General features: G+C 44.5%; 1 protein-coding gene across 1 annotated transcript in view; it reads right to left on the reverse strand.

Annotated features, from left to right (window-relative positions):
* The window catches only part of Elovl6 (ELOVL fatty acid elongase 6), a 104,272-nt gene that overhangs the window by 19,481 nt on the left and 62,709 nt on the right, over positions 1 to 22,082 (reverse strand). Inside the window, exon 3 of the mRNA XM_075981354.1 lies at positions 10,607 to 10,738. Within this exon, the coding sequence (XP_075837469.1) occupies positions 10,607 to 10,738 (132 nt within the window). The remainder of the gene's footprint in view (positions 1 to 10,606; positions 10,739 to 22,082) is intronic.

Genomic DNA, 22,082 nt, shown 5'->3' on the forward strand with positions numbered 1-22,082 from the left:
CACCTTGAAAACTGGTTTAATTTTAGTTAGATTGTTTCTATCTGCATGGATTCTTATGAAAAACTCTCTCTACACTTAACTATATGCTAGGTTCTCTTTAGTGTTCTTTGATTAAGAAAACAGAGAAAGACAAGAAATCTGTTTTACCAAGTCTATATTCTGCTGGCACAGAATCATCTAGCACACAGAAGTGACTCAATGATTTCAAGTCGTACTTAAGTATCTTAGTACTGAAGGTGATTAGTGTGTGTGTGTGGGGGGGGGTGAATAACCTACTGAGATGGGAAACCAAAGAGGTGACAGGTGAGCTGATACTGAATCCACGGAGCAGCAGCCTGTCCTGCCACACTGGGCAGACAAGGATCACAGCAGCTGGGCATTCCAGTCCAAGGCTAGGAAGGCTGGTTGTGCTAGGGTGGGAATGAGATCCGGGGATGGCCATAGCTTGCAGAGATTTGTGGATTTTATAAGACACTATCATTAGCAACGATAAAAGTCATTTACTCGCTAGCACTGTTGGGGCACTGGCTGGCTTTAAGCAGGACAGGAATATGATATGCGTTATACTTTAGGCTATCACATGGAGAAAGACCACAACATGGGATCTAATAACCTCTACATTATTACCATACAACTGTGCGTTTTGAGTAAAGAACCTCTCTTCTTGCTATTACATAACAGGTTAAGTAAAAGCATTCAGAAAGGGCTAGCTCTCTCCTTCCCAAAGGGATGCTGGGAGCTGAAATGGCAATGACAGACATGAAAGAAAGCTCGGAAACCCTGTCAAGGGTCTGATGCAACGAGGAAGAAGAGGCGAAGGCCATGCATGCCTCAGCAACATTGTGGACCGTGATGTACTACCGAGATAAAGAGGAACCAACTTAAGTATTAATTTACTTGCTACCGATTAATCATAGGGAGGACTTGTTAGCCGACTAAAACCAGGTTTGTTTTTTTTTTTTAGCAAAGCTCTTTAAAGCAATGAGTTTGAGGCAAGACGGACTTTCAGTGAAAGAAAACATGGGCTGGTAGGAAGCAGGGACCCAGAAGACTCATCAGATCACACACAACTTTTTTTTTGAGGGTGGGAGGAGCCAGACTCAGATATTATTGCCTCTCAGGAAGACACCTGAGGGAACAGACCTGCTCCAGGGTTGCCTCTCTCTCCTGGCTTTGCCAAGATGGCACTGGGCCAACTGGGAGGCGGCCTAAAGAGGAGCCACTCCCTAGGTGAAAGTTTATCTTGGGTGAAAGCATCCAGCTCATAGTCCACAGAGGTGGGGGAAATGGCTGGACAGAGGTCAGCCCATGACTAGCAGGCTTATAAATACAGATCATTGCCAAGTGGGGCAGAGTCCCGGCCAGATTTTCCTGCAGCAGCAGGCCACACGGGGTCTCTTGGCTCCACGTGTCTTGCAGCCCCTGGCTATGGAAAGGAGACGTCGAGGGTGAGGAATGGGTCGTGTTAGCCCCTGCAATCACATGGAATTGTGACTTACAATAAGCCACGCTGGTTATAATAAATGCAGATTTTTAGGCTCTGCCTCCAGAGGCTCCAAGGCAACAGTTTGAGGGGAGGACCCAGAAAACTTTTAATTTTTAATTAACATGGCCCCGAAGCCAGGGCTTGTCTTCTGCACTCATTTGCTCTCCACAGCACTCCACCAGTGAGCTACATCCCCCGCTCAATAGTCCTCTGTAACTGAGTTAATCTCTCGGGTTTAGGCCTTTTTCAAACTCTGGCCATCCAATTATGTAAAGAACGTGGAACTGAGCAAATGGCTCTTTCAAGTCAGACCATGCTGTCTGTATGCATGTCCATGGGGGCATTTCTTTCCATTCTGTCAGTTCTTTCATAGGAACATGAATCCCAACGTTCTGAAGTATTCCCATAATGTACTGTGGCTCATGCATAAAATTTGATGAAATGTGGCCCCATACATAAACTATACTCAAGAGACAATTGTCCAGACTGAGCTTATAACAGTGTCGTAAGGAGCAACCCCGACGTTTCTCCCGGTCTTCCATTGTCACCTTAGAAATTCTGTTGATGAGGCAAGTCACAAGTCTTCAGTGCAGACTGGGTGGGAACGGGGCTGGGGATGGGCTACGCAGGTGTACTAGTGACCTGAGTCACACTGCCAGCCTGCCTTGCTTGGTGTTTAGCCCAGGCCGTCCTCAAACCTGCAAGCTTCCTGCCACCAGCAATCAAGCCCCAGCACGACGCCACTACTGTGCTACCCACTCCTGGCCCCCTGCAACAATCGCAGCAGGTGAGCCACAGTAATGCCACCCATGTCACCATCAGGGCCACACTTTCAGAGAAAGAGCCCCTTTAGGATGGAAAATTACTGTTCGTATAGATTAGCTGCACTTAAAATCAGGCTTTCAAACCCAGAGTTACATGGACATAGGTCTATGTGTTCTGACGAACCCTGTTTGACTTCTATTCCTATGGGGAAATTAATCTGGAGCTGTCAGAGTTCAGAAATCCTCGGCTGTTCTGACATATTGAAAGAACTCGCCTGCCGTAACTAGAGATTACAAACCTAGTATACTCTTTGTAGGCTGGTGCGGATAAAGAACTTGTCAGGCATTGTTAAAAAAAAAAAAAAATCATCTGTTAGAGACTTTGAGGAAAACCTGTTAATTCTTCTGTTTTCAAGAGAGGAACGCTGTTTGCTTTCAGTAGGGTGCAACAGCAAACGCTTCCCATTCAATATGGGGGGGGGGGGTCCTCCGCCCTCAGCTCCTGCACTGCCGTGACGGCGGGCTCTCAGCAGCCAGCTGTACTGCGTCTCTCAATCACAGCAGCGCACTGACCCAGGCGGGAGAAAGGTTCCTGCAGAAATGCTACGTAAAATGTGCTCACCTTGACTCAGATCCACGTCCTCCCCAAACCCTCCACTGGAAGATTAGAGTCATCCAAACAGCCTGAAAACTTGGCAGTGCCAAAGTGATTTTTTTTTTTTTTACGGTTGGATGTGATCCAAAACAGGAAATAATAAAGGACTCCGGGAACATTCTCGAGCCAGCTGCTGACAACACTCCCGATTCTGCCGAAATTATCTGAACGGGCTTCTTACTGTGCACCTGTCACTAATGCCACAGCAAGGACACTCACTGTGCTCGTACAGTTACTTAACCACATCTATTTTTATTTAATTTTATGATTTTTTGGGACAGGGTACCCCTGTGTTGCCCAAGGTGACCTAGAACTCTCCAATACTCTGCCTGTCTGCCAGGCATTGGAGGGACAGGCATGGACAGCTACCCTTGGCTCACGGCCATGGATGTGCACGAAGAAACAATACTTTCCAGCTTTGGGTGAGAGGAATGAAGGAAGAAATAATTTTTGAAAAGCTTTTCATGTGACTTTTCCACTACAAAATGCTTCTAATTGAATAAGATTTCTGGTGACTTTGCTTCTCAAAAGACAGTTTTAAAAACATCTTAGCTATGCGTATTTGGATACATGTGTGTGGATATATGTGCAGCACATGCATGCAGTGCCCACTGAGGCCAGAAGAGGTCGCCAGAGCCGCGGAATGTCGGTGGGGGGAGGTGATGAACCTGGGTCCTCTGCAAAGAAAGTGCCATGAACTGCTGAGTAAGCTTTCCAGCCCCTAAGGGTTGCTCATTTTATGATTGGTTGGTAATTAGAAGCCTTTTGGTTGCTCTCAGGTCTCTGACCTTGGGAGCAAAGGGGGTACATGCCAGGCTGACACAATCCTTAGCCATCAATCATTGGAAACTTGGAGGTCCTTAAAGTGTTTTCCATCAGAGGGGCCAATGGAACTGGGGATGGAATTGCCTTAATCAGAAGCCAACACGGGGTGTTCCTTTGGATGGATGCAGCAGCTTATGGAGTTTCTGGGAGTCAAAATTAACCAAAAAGCAGACTGCTATGACTGCGAGAAAGCATGAGGAGTTTCTTACAGAGATACAATACAGTTTGTGAGCTAGAACTTTGGCCAATGCCGTCCCCCACCCCCGCTGTGGAAATACCCATGCTAGTTTTTTAATTATTATTGCTAGTCACTTTCTTGTCTTTTCTAGCAAACGTCCATTGGTAGTTACTTCATATCCTCATTTTAGGACAAAATGGTTAAAGAGGAAAAGTCAGCGATGAAAACAAGCTCAGGCAGCTTAATGATTGACCCCGAGACGGGAGGATGGGAACACAGGCATTTCACGTTACAGCCGCTCTCAGAAATGGGAGGCTGATGTTCAACTTCTGAGTTGAAACTGACCCAAGAGCCTGTGCCTTTCGGGAGATCTGAGCAGAGAACCCAGACTAGAGCTGCTAATTAATGTCTGTTGACCCAGATCCTTGGTGAGCGAGAGCTTTTGAGCAGACGGACCAACTGTCATTGGCAGAGCAAGAGAGTTATAGATATTACCGGGAGTCTTGCTTGCAATTCAAGATCATGGATATGGCAAATCCTTCTAGTCCTCAATCTATGATTGCCGGCCCAATGTAATAGGGCTAATAGTAACCGAATATTCATGGTATTTAAAGATCAAGTTACTCAACTTGATTTGTTGTCTTCCAAAAATGTTACAGTGCCAAAAACGATGACAGTAGCTTCCATCCATTATCTCAGTAACCAGGCGGCTGAGCAGGCCAGCCTGGACAACACATACAAAACCCTGTCGCAAAACCAAAGAGGAAGACATAGTGGACCACAGTCTGCAGCTGGTAACTAAACCGGTTAGACAGAACCACTGGTTCGTGTAACAGAATAGTTGGATTAGATTTTACTGTTAAATTTTCTGAACCTCTTGAGGTCAGGTTTTCCCACTGATAAAAAATAATAAGTGTGTGTGTGTGATGGAGGGGGGTTAGGCTGTGTGGAGTACTAGAACATTTTCAAAAGCAGGGCACCCTCTATTCATATTTCCACTCTGGGTGTCAACGGGAAGCTTAGAAAACACTCGAGCACGATTCTTTTACTCCTGGGTGTTATGAAAAATGAGTTTGGTCTCATAAAGTATGTGTGAGGTGGTAAGAACCAGAAGGTTAGTGGAAGCTCCAGAGTCATCCTAGCGTGGGAAAGGGCTGGCCTGTTGGATGGATCTTCTTAGTTCGTCTCTCTCGTGTTCTCAAGCACTGCTCTCAATACTAATCAAGCTAGTGTAAGGATTAATTTGAAGCTACATGCCTTCAGAGAACCCCAACACGGCATCCTACATGAGATGACTCTGAATGTCTTAGGATTCTAATGTCTTCAAATCATTAGTGCTTTTGTCAGGATGAGCCAACGATTTCTCCTCTACACCTATGTTACTACAAACACTTGGCATCCATGCACAACCTCTCCTGCCTACTTCAGTCACCAGAGCAGGCCCTCTGTTGCAGACACACGCTTTCCCCTCTGCAAGATGTGGGTGGGGAGAAGGAGAAAACTTCTCTGTACACCACTGCATCACTATAAATGATGCTTTATTATAGTAGGAACTTGCTTTGTGCAGGCAAGTGAAAGAGTCTCAGAAAATTCAATCACTTTCATTGCACACATCTAAGTCTGAATCCAGGACTCTTAAGAACTATCAGAACTATCTGAAATGGCAATGAATCAGTGGTTTTTTTTTTATATCACAGCCTTAGGCAAGTGTAATAATTTAGTCATAAGTGAGACTAAAAAGGCAACAGAGAACCTGCACCCATTTCCACTTGTGAATTTTCTGCAAAGGGTAGGCAATGAATTCCTAAGAGAGCTCACTATTAACTAAGCAAATCCATCTGATGGTAGTATTGACAGAAAGAACTGCTAGTCGCAAGGGGAAATTAACTTCATGCTTCCCAGGTCAGAATCAAGACAAGCGAGACCCAGGAACTTATCAATAACAAAGCATTACCCCAGTCAAGCACTGAACCTATCAATACCACAGCGTCACCCCAGTCAGGCACAAAAACTATCAATATCACAGTGTCACCCCAGTCAAGCACCGAACCTATCAATACTACAGCATCACCCCAGCCAGGCACTGAACCTATCAATACCACAGCGTTGCCCCAGTAAAACACTGGACCTATCAATATCACAGTGTCACCCCAGCCAGGCACTGAACCTATCAATACCATAGCGTCACCCCAGTCAAGCACAGAAGCTATCAATACCACAGCATCACCCCAGTCAAGCACTGAACCTATCAATACCACAGCATCACCCCAGCCAGGCACTGAACCTATCAATACCACAGCATCACCCCAGTCAAGCACAGAAGCTATCAATACCACAGTGTCACCCCAGTCAAGCACAGAAGCTATCAATACCACAGCATCACCCCAGTCAAGCACTGAACCTATCAATACCACAGCGTCACCCTAGTCAAGCACAGAAGCTATCGATACCACAGCATCACCCCAGTCAAGCACAGAAGCTATCAATACCACAGCGTCACCCTAGTCAAGCACAGAAGCTATCGATACCACAGCGTCACCCCAGTCAAGCACAGAAGCTATCAATACCACAGCGTCACCCCAGTCAAGCACAGAAGCTATCAATACCACAGCGTCACCCCAGTCAAGCACAGAAGCTATCAATACCACAGTGTCACCCCAGTCAAGCACAGAAGCTATCAATACCACAGCATCACCCCAGTCAAGCACTGAACCTATCAATACCACAGCATCACCCCAGCCAGGCACTGACTATTTGGAAATGCAGAGAAAACAGGCTGAAAGCTTTCAGGAAAGAGCTGTTAAGGACAGGCTCAGTGGCCCGCAGATATCATCTCAGACAGGAAAGGGACACAGCATTTTTTGTGATGTAACAGGAGAAGCAATGTGAACAATCAATGCTCCTACACTGTGGATCCCACTCATGGTCTATGTGCGTCCATACCCTGAGGACGCGTGGGCTACTGGTAGAAGGAGGCTCGTCTCTCAGAGCCGCTGCTGCTGCTTCTCCGTCTGCTAAGAGGAATCTCAATAGGAGTATCTAGCACCTGCCCATGCTTTCCTTCTGCCAATCGACAGATAACGGCAGTCGCTTCAGATTAGTAATGGATGTCCATCTTATCTGGTACATTTCAGATTACGGAATTATTCAGTTTCACAAAAATTCACACCTTCGGAGTGATGGGCTTCAGAAGAAATCCAAATTCTTCACATACACACACACACACACACACACACACACACACACACACACACACACCATGCAAAACTCTCGCCAACAAGATCCTTTACAGATTTGAGCTAACACAGAAAATTTACAGGCATCCTAATCCCTTGCTTAATCTTAATTCCAAAACAATCGCTAACAAATGATGCAGCTGTAAATCCAAACTACCCTACCACATAATCTCCTTTTGAAAAAGCTTGCTACTCTTCAGTTCAGCCTGAGAAGCCCTGAGGCGTTAGTGACTCACATCCGAACCTCTCGGTGAGACGTGAGGCACCTGGAGAGTCACGGTGTGGAAGTCATGCCATTGTCCAAATTCAAATATTCTGTCACAGAGACTTTAAGCTGTGACCAAAAAATTCTCAAGCATAACGTCAAATTATTGGAAGAGCATTCATCAAAATATTAAGAGTAAGTATCTGTGGGTAAAGATTTTGTATGTCTTTGCCTTCTTTTTGCTTTTGTGATTTTCTGTATTCATGAATGGAAAGTACTTGTAAAACTAGAAATTAAATTTTAAAAAGCTACCAGATAACTAATTAACAGCATCAACAACAATGACTACTACTGGCTAGCGTTCTCGGTGATAGGGCAGCAAGGATTGGAAGCCTGTAATTCCTGGGAGAGAGAGGCTATTTTCTGTGAAGACACAGCCCTGCAGCTTGGCCGAGTTTGTGTGCATCAGGGTCCTCAACAGGAGAGTGACCTGCAGGTCAGTGCCCATCACAAGGCGATGACCATCCATACTAATCAGAGACCATATGCCATTGGCAGAGCAGATGACGCCTTCCTGAATTCTCTTCAGAAAACACCTCCTATAGCAGCTGGAAAATCTCTCCCATTCTAGAGCTTTTAAAAAAAACTAAAATCAAATCACATAATCTACCACAAGAACACACTGTGAATTTACTTAATTAATCTAATAACTACTTTCTCAGAAACACTCAAAACGCCTTTGTTTCTAGACTCGGTATAAAGAGACATGAAACAGTTGTTGGTGTATTGCCGTCCTTAATTTCCTTGACTAATTTTAGAAAAGGGATATTAAACACCTACTTGGGCTCAAAGTAAACAAAGCGAGTTATTCTTCAGACACGATGTTGTTGTCTTCATTATGAAAACGCCAGCAGGTGTCCTTCCTGCAGGCTGAGAGCCAGAAGAACTGGGCTGACTAGATAAACAGAGGATTAATTTTTCAAGGACAGTAGACTTTTTGGCTCCTAGGATGCACTAGGTTTTTATATTCCATCATTTAAAGAAAAGGGGGGGGGCAAAATTTGCTTTGTTCTGAATTAGATAATGCATCACAGGACAAAAAAAGTTTAAATTTCTAAATCACCAGATTTGCTAAAACTGGGCTCTCAATTGTCCTCCCCAAGATGTAAGTTTCTTCTGGTATCTTTTCAAGTTTCTTCTGGTATCTTTTCAAACAGTTTTATAAATATTTAAATTTATTAATGAATGATATACAGATGTTATTGTCAAGGAAGAAACTTTGTGTGTACATTATTCAGCAACATTTTTTTTTAAACATACCTCATGGTATCTTGTTTTGCTTTTAGAACCATATCATATCAAGATACAGGAAAATGCATGCACTTCAGGTTACTGGTTATGGTGGTTTGAATGAACTGGACTCATAGGCCCGCAAGCAGTGGCACTATTAGGAAGTGTGGCCTTGTTGGAGGAAGCATGTCACTGGGGGTGTGGGCTTTGAGGTTTCAGATGCTCAAGCCAGACCCTGCGGTTCACTCTCTCTTCTTTCTGCCTGCCCATCTGGATGGAGAACTGTCAGTTACCCCTCCAGCACCACGTTTGCCTGTGGGCTCCCTGCCATGCTTCCCGCCTTGACAATGAAGAGACTAAACCCCTGAGCTGTAAGTCAGCCCCAGTTAAATGTTTTCCTTTGTAAGAGCTGCTGTGGTCGTGGTGTCTCTTCACAGTAATAGAAACCTAAGACACTGTGAAGGTAAAATTCTTAGAGAAAGTTCTGTGAAATATTAATATGAATCTAATCAACCTTTGAGTTAGAATTTATAAGGCATGCAGAGTTTGAAAGAGTAAAGTCAACAAAACCCAGTCTAGGGAAAATTCTATGGAGGACAAGATAGGGTTTTTCCATAAGAGGAAAACAAAGGAGGGGAGAAGGTTAGGAATCAGATTAAAGATATCAGAATCAGATATGGCTTACAGAATAGCAAGGGGAGAGGTTTGGGGGAATATTGAAATCCCGACTTTTCTAAAAGTCCTCTTTAGAATATGGATACGATGCCCTCCTGCCATTATAAAAAAAAAATCTTCAGGTTGGGCATGCACAGTGAACCGGCAGTGTAGGTACAAAGGGGAAAGAAAGCGAAGCTTCCTTTTAGAGAATGACACGTTAGCAGGAAAGGGACGAGAAGTCTTCAGTGACAGGCCCAAGCACAAGCTCCTCAAATCCCCGCCCTCCCCTCCTGCCAGTCCAGTGAGATAAAAATTAGAGCCCATGGTAATGAGGGTTTCATGTGCAGGCAGTCAGTGGAATGAAATGTGCAACCCCTGGAACTCCACGGGAAAATCTCCTTCGTGAGTGATCCTAATAAAGCTTTAGGGGACTAATGAGGCTTTTAATGAGACCATCCGTCTCTCCTTAGTGTTAGCAATGCTAGTGTATCATTCAAAAACTATAAAGGGATAGTCGTAAGATGGTATATTTTGTCTTGCATCCCCTCTGTCCTACCCCGGTCAACTCCTCTCCTAACCCCAGTCACAAACTTTGCTGGATTTGAAAAGCAAATCAAACAGATCAAGTGTCTTTGTGAATCCTGGTACCTGCCTGAACTCCTGCCATGCCACACAGCCTTGGGACGGCCCGCGCCAACAAATATTAAAAACTGGAAATACTTCTTAAAGCTTCCGAATGAGTGTGCCTACTTGCAGACTGACTGGCATCTCTGGAGGCACCGGGCACCATTTCCACAGCCTCGGTGTGAGTTCTGCCAGGCACACAAGAAGAACCGGCTGCACTAACTAACACGTGCCTGGAAGTGCAGAGAATAAAGTGGAGGGGACTTGGGAGGATGCAGAGCAACAATGCTCCCTGCTCCAGTGATGCTGCTGCAGACTCATGCCCAGGGCTTGGACTTATGTCTCAGCACAACCATGACACCCAGTTCTGCTCTCCAGTGGAGTTAACAACTTATTTGTGTGTCTTTGCATTTCGCCCTCCTCATATTTATGTAACAAGAATCACAGTTGGTATATGGTGTCTACCGAGGACTGGGATTACTGAATGAGGAAAAGAGAAAGTCCTGGACCTCACCCAATAGAAGACAGAGCGCATCAGGGCCAATGTAACTGAAACAGAACAATTCTCTTATACAACTTTATATTCATGGTGAATTAAAAAAGAAAATCTAAGTGTCAGACATAAAGTAAGATGCAAGGCTTCCTTCCTCCGAGAAACAGCGGCTTAAGGGAAGAGCACAACCTACCTGAAGACCGCAAGGGTCAGTGACCAGAGCACGAGCGGCTTCCGCAGTTCGAACTTCGCTCTCTTGTTCATCAGATGCCGACCACCAAATATAAAGGCAGCATACAGCGCAGAAAACAGGAAAGATTTCTTCCTGTGAAGAAAGAAATGGACCAAGCCTTGTGAGACAGGTGACCTGAGGCCCCCTTTTCACCACAGCTGCCCTGTCTGAGCTAGAGACGTTGTCTGGAGTAGATGGCCCACTTTGCTGAAACATTAATCCACTTGGAGAGGTGTTCTGTTGGCGGCATCATCCTGCGGCTGCCAACCTGACACAGTGAGCACCATTCAGTGTGGACAGATGCTCTTTTCAGGCCCCACGATCAAAAATTTCAACATAGTGGTTCCCAGGTACAAAAGCGATCTTTTCACTAGGGGAATTAACTTTATCCTTTTTAGAGAAATGAATTTAAAACAGAACCTTGGTTTTGGTAGAACATAAGCATTAATGTTCAATATTAATATATATATATATAAGCTAAACTGTGAGATACATACATACAAACTGAATTTAATGTGTCTGATATAACCATCTGCAAGACAAACTGAACACGTGGAGCAGCAGTGAAAATCAAAGTATGCCGAAGGACGTAGCACGCAAGACACTCCATCAATTATCTCCCTGACTGCTGGAACATTAGCACGGAGCCAAGAAACACTGGTGCTTACACGCACGCTGAGTCCCACCTGATAAAGCTATGATCCCAGGAGTTGACCCATAAATAAACACCACGTACTAGTTCTAACACAACCGTGGAACCATGGCAAGAGCTTGTTGGGACGCACAGTGCCGGCACAAAGCAGATTCAGTGAGCATGTGTACTGAATGAGTGACTTCATGCTTTCCAAGTGTTTGAAGTGAAGAGAACGCTATGGGTCCTCAGCCAACACTGCAGGAACGGGCGGTTGAGAACACTGAAGCGTATTAGGTTATGGCATGGTTTCCTCCTCCAGCAAACTTTTTTCTTTTTCGTCTCAAAACCAACCCCCCAACCCCCGCCAAAAAAAGATAATTTTATGAAAAAAGAATATAACTAGGCAATCTTTCAAGAGATACTTTCACCCACAAACACATACACACGAGGCTATTTTTGCTCTGGTGTCTGCCCAGGGTATGGCGTTAGAACACCCAGAATGAGAACCACTCTTTCTATATTCATATGAAGTTAAGAAATAGAAAACACACAGAGCCCAGGCTTGAAGAAAGAAAAAAAGAAAGAAAGAAAGGAAGGAAGGAAGGAAGGAAGGAAGGAAGGAAGGAAGAAAGAAAGAAAGAAAGAAAGAAAGAAAGAAAGAAAGAAAGAGAAAAGAAATCAAAACCTACTGTTAAAGCAGGTAGTGGTAGTGTCAAACAGTATAGTTCTTATTTTCTTAATTATAAAGGTAAGTGTGACTGGGACCACAAGGTGCTTATTTATTCAGTGATTCCCCTGGGCAGACAGCCCGCTGAAAGGCGGGAAAGGTCACTTAATCCCCTAATCACCTCACCTTGTGGTTTAAGAATCACTTCCATTTTAGAGAAAAGGGCTTAGAGGTGAAGAAGCCCTTAGGCTTCTATTCAGTAAAGTTTCAGGAGAAAGGGAGGTTGGTCCTAGCCTGTAAGGCTTTCTTTGGTGAACTCTGCAAAGGTAGTTAAGCAGAAAAGATTTTTACCCTGAAAAGCCCAAGGAACCCACCCCACCCCATCAGGCTCCAAGGGTTGAACTTCCCAGGTCTAAGAAACATTCATTCACTCCTCTCCTTGTTTCTTAAGAGAACGCTGAGAACATTCTCAAAGAAAACGTCCCTGAGGACGGCTTCTCAGTTTTAAAATGATTTCTTTTCATTTTAGGTATAGGCATGTTCGTTTGCATATATGTATGCATACCTTGTGCGTGCCTGGTGTCTAAGGAGACCAGAAGAGGGCATTATATCCCCACAAACTGGGGTTACATAGGGTTGTGAGCAGCCATGTAGGAAGAGAGAAATGAACCTGGTCCTTGTGTAAGAACAAGTGCTCTTGGGCTGGAGAGATGGCTCAGAGCTGAAGAGCATTGCCTGCTCTACCAAAGGTCCTGAGTTCAATTCCCGGCAACCACATGGTGGCTCACAATCATCTGTAATGGGGTTTGGTGCCCTCTTCTGGCCTGCAGGAATACACACAGACAGAATATCGTATACATAATAAATAAATAAATAAATATTAAAAAAAAAAGAACAAGTGCTCTTAGCCACTGAGGCATTGCTCTCATCTCTTAACATTATTTCTTAGTCATATAATTTAGGTCCTGGTTTTGGATGCATGAACCCAATTACTTGTGCCAACCAAATTAAATGATGTTTTTTTATACAGTTGTATCATTCTAGACATCCAGAAGAAAATGTGCCTCAAGAATCAAGGAAGAATAAAATGTCCCTCTTTCTTCTTTTGGTTTTTTGCTGTAATTTCCCCCACTTCTTGAGTGAGGATTAGTTCTAAGTTGCTGCTAATGTCCCTGCAAGGCCAATTGTCTTTTTTACATGTTTCTTTAAAAATATCTTCCACAACTCAGTCAGGCGGTGGTGATACATGCCTTCAATCCCAGCATTTGGAAGGTAGATCTCAGTGAGTTCCAGGCCAGCCTACAAAACGAGTTCCCGGACAGCCAGAACAACAACCACAACCACCACAACAAAACTTCTAAAACTCAAGACATGGTGGCACATACAAGCAACCCTAAACATCTAGTAGAGGCAGGAGGATCTAGAATTCAAAACCAGCTTCAACTGCTTAACAAGTTCTAGGCTAGCCGAGCTACATGAGACCATCTCTGAGAAAATCATCTGTTCAACAGCTAGGACAACCAAGGTAAACAGTGGCCCAGAACTTGAGAATTATAAGGAACCTGAGAGATGGAGTCCAGGGAGAGGCCAAGTCCCTCATCCTACAAGAGAGGAGATAAGAAGGCCGATGACATTAGTTGCTCGCGGTCACTGTACACACTGGTCAAGACCAGCTAAAATGCTCGTGGTTAATCAATACCAAGAAGGCTGGGAGGCAGAAATGGACTGCTCTGGGCTCTGTGAGTCCCGGACAGTTAGTGATGAGAATGACATTGGCTTAAGTACAATGGGAACAACATGTGTTCCTGTACACTACAGACATCCACTGTAGTGAAATCCAAACAATGTTTTCAGTGAGTTTATAGAGTTAAACCGGGTTCGTCCATAAACAACTAAATTCCAACACTTGCAGGGCAAATGGGCGAAACTGGGTGTCTTAATAACAAGGGAGAGAAGCCAATTCGGAAGGACAAGTAGAGGCCGCTTTCTCTCACACATGAAAGTCAGGTGAAAGAGAGAAGCAGAGGAATGAAAAGAGGACGGACTGCAAAGCCAAAATAGAAGGTGGACCATTTAGAAAAGGGACGGGTGGCAGGAGGAAGACAAAGGGGTATGGAACGGATGTGATTCAAAGTACATTGCATACTCATATAAAAATATGGAGTCAAAAGCTTAGGACTCCCTCAGTAAGAAACTTATCTACTGAAACATTAACTCCTGCTTCAAAAAGTCTAATTCCTTTTCCATTGTTCAGAAGGCTTGGCAAATTGGGCAGTCTCAGTGATTGAGACTTGGCTTCCCTACCAGTAACTCTCGGGTAAAGGTTCAATTACAGTCAGGTTGAGCAATGACTGGTTACTGGCCTACTCAGTGTTTAGCATGGATTAGTGAGCGCCCTGATGCTTCAATAGTAATCCAGTAATCCTCCATTTTCCTGTAGGCATCCAGGGATGGGAATAATGTGGCCACTACAATGTTTTTTCGTATCAGGTAATTAGTAACTACTAGGTAGCACGGAGTTACATTGCTTAATGAATCTTAATGTCCATCACACAGTACAAGCCTTCCTCTCGGGAATTAGAGAAGTCCTTGCAGGGTGGCGAAACTGCAGCTGATTCCGAGGCACTGAACCAAGCAGGAGACAGGTCAAAAGGAAAGAGAGGACATGACAGCACACGGCCTTGCGTGCCTGTCTCACCATCGTGGCTGAGAGGAGCCAAGTAGGTCTTAAGAGCTCCCTGGCTAGACAGTCTCCTGGGACACTTACTGTGAGCTTCAGGTCCAGTGAGAAAACCTGTCTCAAAAAAAAAAAAAAAAAAACCAAAAAGGTGGAGGATGACACACAACACCTCCTTCAGCTTCTGCAGCAGGGACATAGGGACATGGGCACACACACTTGCACACACACTATGCATACAACACACACACACACAACTAATTTGTGTTGCTCCCTTGAGCTTGGACTTCTTTTTGAGCAAGCAGAAACTTTGTCTCTTAAATTTACGTCATCAATAATAAGAGGAGATAATAATGGAAATTAGTTTATGACTAAAAAAAACCAGTTAAGTTATATTCTTAGAGATTTGGATTTCTCTTTGATACTACTTTATCCCTAAATCACTCCCCGAGGTGGGCCTTTATTCTGGCTAGAATAAATGAACACCTTGTATAAATTCAAATGCGTTTTTTTTTTTTAAACTTGTGGGATGCCTCTGAAACCAGTACTTAGCTTGTACCTCCTTAGTTTCCCATTGAAATATGACAGCGACTGGGCCTCCTCCAAGAGTCAAGCAGGCTGATTTCCAGGAGAACTTTCACGTGGGTGTTATTTCGACACAGGCTAACTCCTAATGAGCACCTTGCAAAGAGGTCTGAGTTCCTTTCTCAGTATTTCATGTTGTGTCTAAATAACCTTGTCCATATATATAGCTGTCCATATGTGTCCAAGGCGTGGGCGTGAGCGCACACACATACACAAAGTGAAAATGAAAACCAACTTTCCAGAGGGGAATAAAAAAAGAAGAGATCTGTATACCTCCCAGTGCAGTTGGTATTACTTAGTGCATGAGAAGAGTTTATGTAGCTGGGCGTGGTGGTGGTGCATGCATTTAATCCAGTTCTTGAGAGGCAGAGACAAGAGGGTCTCTGTGAGTTCAAAGTCAGCCTGGTCTACATAGGGAGTTACAGGACAGCCAGGACCCTGTCTCAAAGAGAAAAATAAGGAAAGAAAAGAAAAAAAAAGTAAAATAGAGTTTACACTTCAAGGGAATCCAAGAATTTTCTAGTTTAGATGCTGATTCAAGCTTTGATACAGTTTAGAAAGTAGTTTTGGAAAGCCGGGGCTCCAAAGACTAAAGGAGGTGACGCTGCTTTGGATGTCTACACCGTTTCTGGTTTGATTTGAGGATAAAAAACAAATTTTCTTGAGAAAGGCCCTGGGGTTGTATTCCTGATTTTCCAGTGAGGACTGAATTCTGCCACATTTTTGAGAATTCTAAGACTTCAAACAAACATCCCCCACCCCATGAAAGCAATCAGAATTTCAGCACTAGTTTTGCTAAGTGTTTTAACACGCAGAAACAAAACACATTCCTCAAGATCCTGAAAATTAAGTTTGTGAAGCTCGGAAATGGCAAAGCTACTACCGAGATGGTGGGTATTCTCATCTGGTGTCTTCTGTCCCAAGAACCTAAATAGCTGTGACTTCCAAACACCTCCACCCCACTCACTTCCCTCTCAAGTGCTAATCTAGAGGTCACAGGCTTTCCTTATGTATTTTTTAAAGGTGAGAAAACCATGTTTCTGTACTTCGGTTTTTCTATCTTGAAGTAGGCCAAAGTATAACGACATTTAGCGAACCAGACAGAACAGCGCATGCACCTTCCCATCAAGGTCAAGCCCTCTTAGGAACAGACCTGGTATTGTACATCATCCATCATCATCTCGGTGGACAATATGTCGTACTCGCCACCTTTGAAAAACATGTGGGGCCTTGTTCTAACTGAAAACAGGATTAGAGCGGGAAGAGGATGCTCTCAAACTTTAACAAGCCCACACCCCACACCAGAAATTATCTAAGCATGAGGTTAGAGTCCCAGCAACCATGTAGACCAACAGCCAGTTATGGTGGCACCTCCTGGCATCCGGAGTTCTCTGGTCAGCCAGACTAGCCTACATGGTAAGCTCCAGGCTAGCAAACAAGACCAAGACTCAAGAACCAAGGTGGAGAGCCACTGAGCAATGATGCCCGAGGCTGCGCGTGAATCTGCATACATCTGTGCACCCCCCAAAACAAACCACATAAAGACCCCAAATCCAACAGCACTCATCTTTCCTCCGTGGATTAACAACAAGCTTCCAGAAACTATTTTAAAGTAAGACACAAAAATCTGCTTGCTTTTTTTGTCTTCAGATAAAGAAGCCACCAGGATTTTCAAGACCTAAAGACAACAGATTTGAGAGCAGAGAAACGACTCAGCAGTTAAGAAACCTTACTGCTTTTCCGGAAGACATGGCTCAGTCTCCAGCATGCCTTATAACCACCTGTAGCTCCAGTTCCAGTGCATCTGACACTGTCTGACATCTTTGGGTATCTGCACATTATTAGGGCACATAAAAGTGTGCAGACATACAAAAATACACATAAAGCAATCTTAAAAAACAAAAAACTAGATTTATCTAACAGCTAGAGACCACAGTTGGAAATGAATGTATTAAAAGGATATGTTATGGATAACGGAACCCAGATTTTAAAAAAATTAACAAAAAAGTGATTTACAGGATTAACTCAATTTGGACAGAATTTCCCTAGTTTTAAATCCAAACAGAAACTAACGACAGCCGCACAGACAGCTAGGAAAACAGGCACAAACCCTGGCTGTTGAGTACGTCTATCCTCAAGGGCCGAGTATTGAAAGATGGCCTGTGTGTTGTTGCTATTGCCACCTTGTTTTCATACGGGGTTTACTTATTGCATCCCAGACGGCTAGGAAATAAAACAAGCTAGGAAATAAAGTTAAGGCAGGAAAACCCACTTCCACGGTAACCACTGGATGAGTGAATACACCACACCCCTCACTAACTTTTTCAATGACATAAAAATCCAGTAGGAAAATGGGGCTCGCCCATGAAAAAAACAATTCACAGAATGCTATTTCTAGGGCAGAGAGGCAAGAGCCCCACAGCAATGTGAGAATGGACATTGAGTAAAACGTGGCAACGTCAGGGGAAAAACACAGCCCAAGCTACCAAACTGAAAAGTGGCCCACACATTGTTCCCAACGGAGGTCACCTACCCCATTACTGAGGAAAGGGCTAAGGATCTATTTCTCTGGAGAATAATGGCAATTTTTTAAATCAGATATTAATATTGTTTCTTTCGAATCCAAATGTTCATCACCATGGTGAAATCCATTATTGAGTACAATTAACACAAACAAAACATGTAAAGAAAACACTCTTAACGTCACCACGTGCCTTTGCTCTTCCAATACTAATTAAAAGCCCTTTACAGTGGAAGCCAATGAGACCTGCATTAGCATTCACTCAATGACATGGTTGGATTGTATGTGCTTCAAAGAAAATTGGTGGTTTGTAATCACAAAAGCCCCTTTAGTACACTTTGCGGTGGAGATCATTAGAACTAAGCCTTTTGTGCCTAAAATCAAGGATGTCAGGTAGCTGCTTCCTCCTGGTGGCTCCAGGCAGAGCCTATTTTCCTGCCCTTCACAACAAGAGAGGTCCTGCGCGTTCACTGCCTCATCTCCAAACACTGTCCCCAAGGCCTGCTGGCATGGTCATGTCAACTTCCCTGACTCTTGTCCTCCTGTCCCCTTTCTAGGTTCTTGTAGTTCCTACGGGCTATGAGTTCATCCAGGACCACAGGCTAGATAGGTCCTCCAATTTCAAGGACCTCCAAGGTTTAACTGGCTCTCCTTATTCTGAAATAATCTTCCCGGCTCAAATCCCTTAATCTAGGCACAACCACAAAGTCTCCGGTAAATCATTCACAGGATGAAGGAGCATCACATACACAGAGCTGAGGGTCTCTTAGCAGTTTACCAAAGACCCAGAGCTCAGCCTACTTCCCCCAAAACACTGGGCACACTAGGAGGTGATACCTTTTGTCCCCAGGAAGGTATATAACGGTATCTTTTGCATTTTCCAACTGGCGGGGAGGTGGTAAATAGCTCCTAGCTTGTGGACACACAGGAGGCTCCAATTCCAGCCATCTACCTCAAAACATGACCTAACACAATGTCTCAATGGTGCCGAGACCAGGGAAGCCTGGGCAAGCAAAACTCAAGAAAGATATTAAGAAAAGTCAGAGAGCTCAAAGTTGTTAAAATAGGATACAGCTTCACAAATATGTTAGTGTTAGTATAATGGGATAGTGCAACTTCAACCTACATCGCTTCTACCCGATTCCAAGCAGGGTACATCCGGCAGGGCCTTACCCGGCAGTCCCATTTAAAACTGCCAAAGTGATCAAAGCCAGATGGTGGTGGGGCACACTCTTAATCCCAGCACTTGGGAGACAGAGGCAGGCGGATCTCTGTGAGTTCAAGGCCAGTCTGGTCTACAGAGCTAGCTCCAGGACAGCCAGGGGTATACAGAGAAACTGTGACCAAACAGCCAACTTGGGCCCCACATTTCTCCATTTCTCCCTTCCTTCTTTGAGACCACTTCGCCAGTCTCATTCCCGTGGAACAGAGGTCCAGCGACCCAGACAGGCTGCTAGATACAATTGTGCTAACTGCGGGAGCGCCGCAAGGCTTCTCTGCCCGCCCTGAAGGTCACCTGGAACTCTGTCTGAAAAGGGATCTGTAGGTGGGAGGAAGAGGTTAGGTGGACTAGAACGAGACACCGCTGCCAAGAAGACATCCCCTCTCCCAACCCACACAAGAGGCCAAGTTCTTGCAGCAGAGTTCCAGTTATTACTGCCACTGCTTTCATCTTCCCATTAGTTTGATCTCCACGAGATAATTGCACAAAAGCCAATTTCAACCCAGGAGGGAGCTGCGGCCCTGCCGCTTGGCCCCCTGTTTCTGCGCCTTCAGCATGGGAGTGAGCTAGTGCTCATGACGAGAGAATCTGATAAAAAGGTTTCTATGACATAAATGTTCATTAGAGAGTGGGAATCGCTCCATCTTTAAGTGCTGGGATTACGAAGGAGCTAGGTGTTGGTTGTGATGAACAGGTTTAAGGTCTTTCAGTTGGAGGGGGGGCGACAATCATTCACCTCGTTTATAGCTCCTCGGGGCTTTTGCTCCTCTCTATTTCTGCAATGTTGGAGGCAGACTGATGATACAAATGGCTAAAAACAAGTTCTATCCATGGCTGTTATATATGCTGGTCAGTTTCCACAAGGAAACCAGAGCGTCCCAGCCAGTTCAGGAGCCTGTTATCTATCTTCATAGTTTGGACAACTTTTATCTTTATATCTATCCACATCATTTCCCACAAAGACTTTAGTGCCCCTCCTCCTTTATTTATAACTTCAAAGCCAAGGGGGGAACAGGATACAAAGGCCTCTTGGTGGAGAATTCCTATCGGGAACAAACGTCAAGATCACTCAGAAAATACGCATAGAAAGCGCCCTGTCTCCGTTTCTTTGGACAATGAAAGAAGACTTTGTTTATCCTCAAGTTTCTGTTTACTGTTAGTTTGCGAGGCAGCCGGGTAATCTCTTCATTGGTAAGTCAGTGATGCTTGGGAAATGGCTGATGTACAGTCGGGATTCTCCGGCGTGGCTTCAAAGAAAGATCTTCAAAACTCCAGTTCTGATGGTACTGTTTTCATCAGGCAGTCTCAGAACTGCTACACAGTGAGACCCCGTTTCTAAAATAAAATCTTCCATCGGGACATATTTTATAGAAAAAGAAAATATTATTACCAAGAGACTAAGAGGAATAATTTATGTGAAAGTTAGCTATGAGTCTGTACTTCAAACTCAATAAGTCTTAAGTCTAGACAGTGCCTTGCAAGGGACTATAAGCCTATTGGGTTTTTTCCCCAACATCTATGGAAAACTTGGTGTGTTCTCGCAGGCAACTGCTCCTTCAGCAGCTGTCCTGGGTCCTGCTGTGCAAGGCGGGATTACAACATCTAAATACCCACTCCTGGCTGGCCCAGCACTACCTACTATTTTCTTGGTGTGTCTGTTAAAGTCAAAGGCAGGGTGGGCAGGAATAACTGTCATTGACTGGTGCTGTGCATGTATCAGCCTTTCCTCCTTTTAGCTGGCTCCTCCCACTCAGCCACCAAACAAGTGTTTGGCAAGCAAGGATTTCCCAGGATGCATACTGTTCTGATCATCCTGAAAATGGGAAAGACTTGATATTGTACCACAATAATCAGAATATTTCAGTCAAAGCAATTCTAGGGCGGCGGGGGAGGGGGAGGCGGGGAATATGAAATAGGACAGCTCAGAGTAAAAGGACTCACTGCTAAACTGAATTCAAATTGTAGAGCCCATAGAGGAAGACTATGTACTCTCAAAAGCTGTCCTCTGACCGCCACACATATGCAGTGGTATGCACAATCCCACAATAATGCACAGACACACACATACAAAGGTGTCTGCCCGCCGTGCTGACTGACATACACACACAACTGAAGAAAGAAGTCCTAAGTCAGCAATAGAGGTCATAAAATTCTGAGCTAATTAGGAAGGGACGATCTTGAGCTGAGCTGAAGGTACGGGGCCACTTGAAAGCATGACATTGAGGACAGGATGTGATAAAGGGGCTCTTATTAGCCTTCTACAGGTGTTTCTGAGAGATGATGAAAAAGAAAGGATTAGCTTTTTCCTTCCCGACCTATTCATTGTGGAAGGAAAACCAGGCTCCTGTACACTCATTTCATCAGTTACTGAGAGGCAGCAAGGACGAGAGTCGATGTATCCCATGTGGCTGATGTGAGCAAGAGCTCAAAGTCCCATGATGTGCTGGTAATTATCGACGCATTATCTGCAGTCACAAAACCTAGACAGCAAACTGCTCATGCTTTCCACAACCAATCAGAAGAACTGTTGATCCCTTTCAAGTCGGTGAGTACTGGCTGAGCTGGGGCTGGCCAATCAGCCATGAGAGCTGAGCGTTATGTTGCAACCCATAAGTGTTATAAACGTCATTGTCCTGCCATGCGTTGATGAGTGATAAATGCAGGACCTATCACAAGGCTAACATAGGTGTCTTACACCGGTCTCTGCCTGTTTGTTATCAGCTGTTGAGTGTAAAGGGTACCAAGATGGAGGAATGCGGGCCTGGCACCACCATCAGATGGCCCAGAGGGACCATTGGCCAAGAATTTGCCTGCCCTTAATTCTACAAACCTGCTGTGGGGTGAACCCCACTGACCCTCAGCAAATATTAGCTTCTTGAGCTTTTTGGCCATTAGTAACTCATGCTCTTAGGTTTTTAACATCTGCCCTTTGCCCATTAACTCCCATAGATCCTGATATGGAAAGAGACAGCAGGGTGGTGATATCTATAAAACTTCCAAGATAACCAGGGTCACAATCCAAAGGAACTGCGAAGTTATGAAAGGGCCTGGCAAAGGCAGAGAATTAATGAACAATGGCGACCCAGTGTTTCACCTCTGCCAGCGTTCATGAGCCCACCAGCCACAGGGCA

This window comes from Microtus pennsylvanicus, chromosome 7 (assembly GCF_037038515.1).
Source record: "Microtus pennsylvanicus isolate mMicPen1 chromosome 7, mMicPen1.hap1, whole genome shotgun sequence".
In the NCBI taxonomy this organism is placed as follows: Eukaryota; Metazoa; Chordata; class Mammalia; order Rodentia; family Cricetidae; genus Microtus; species Microtus pennsylvanicus.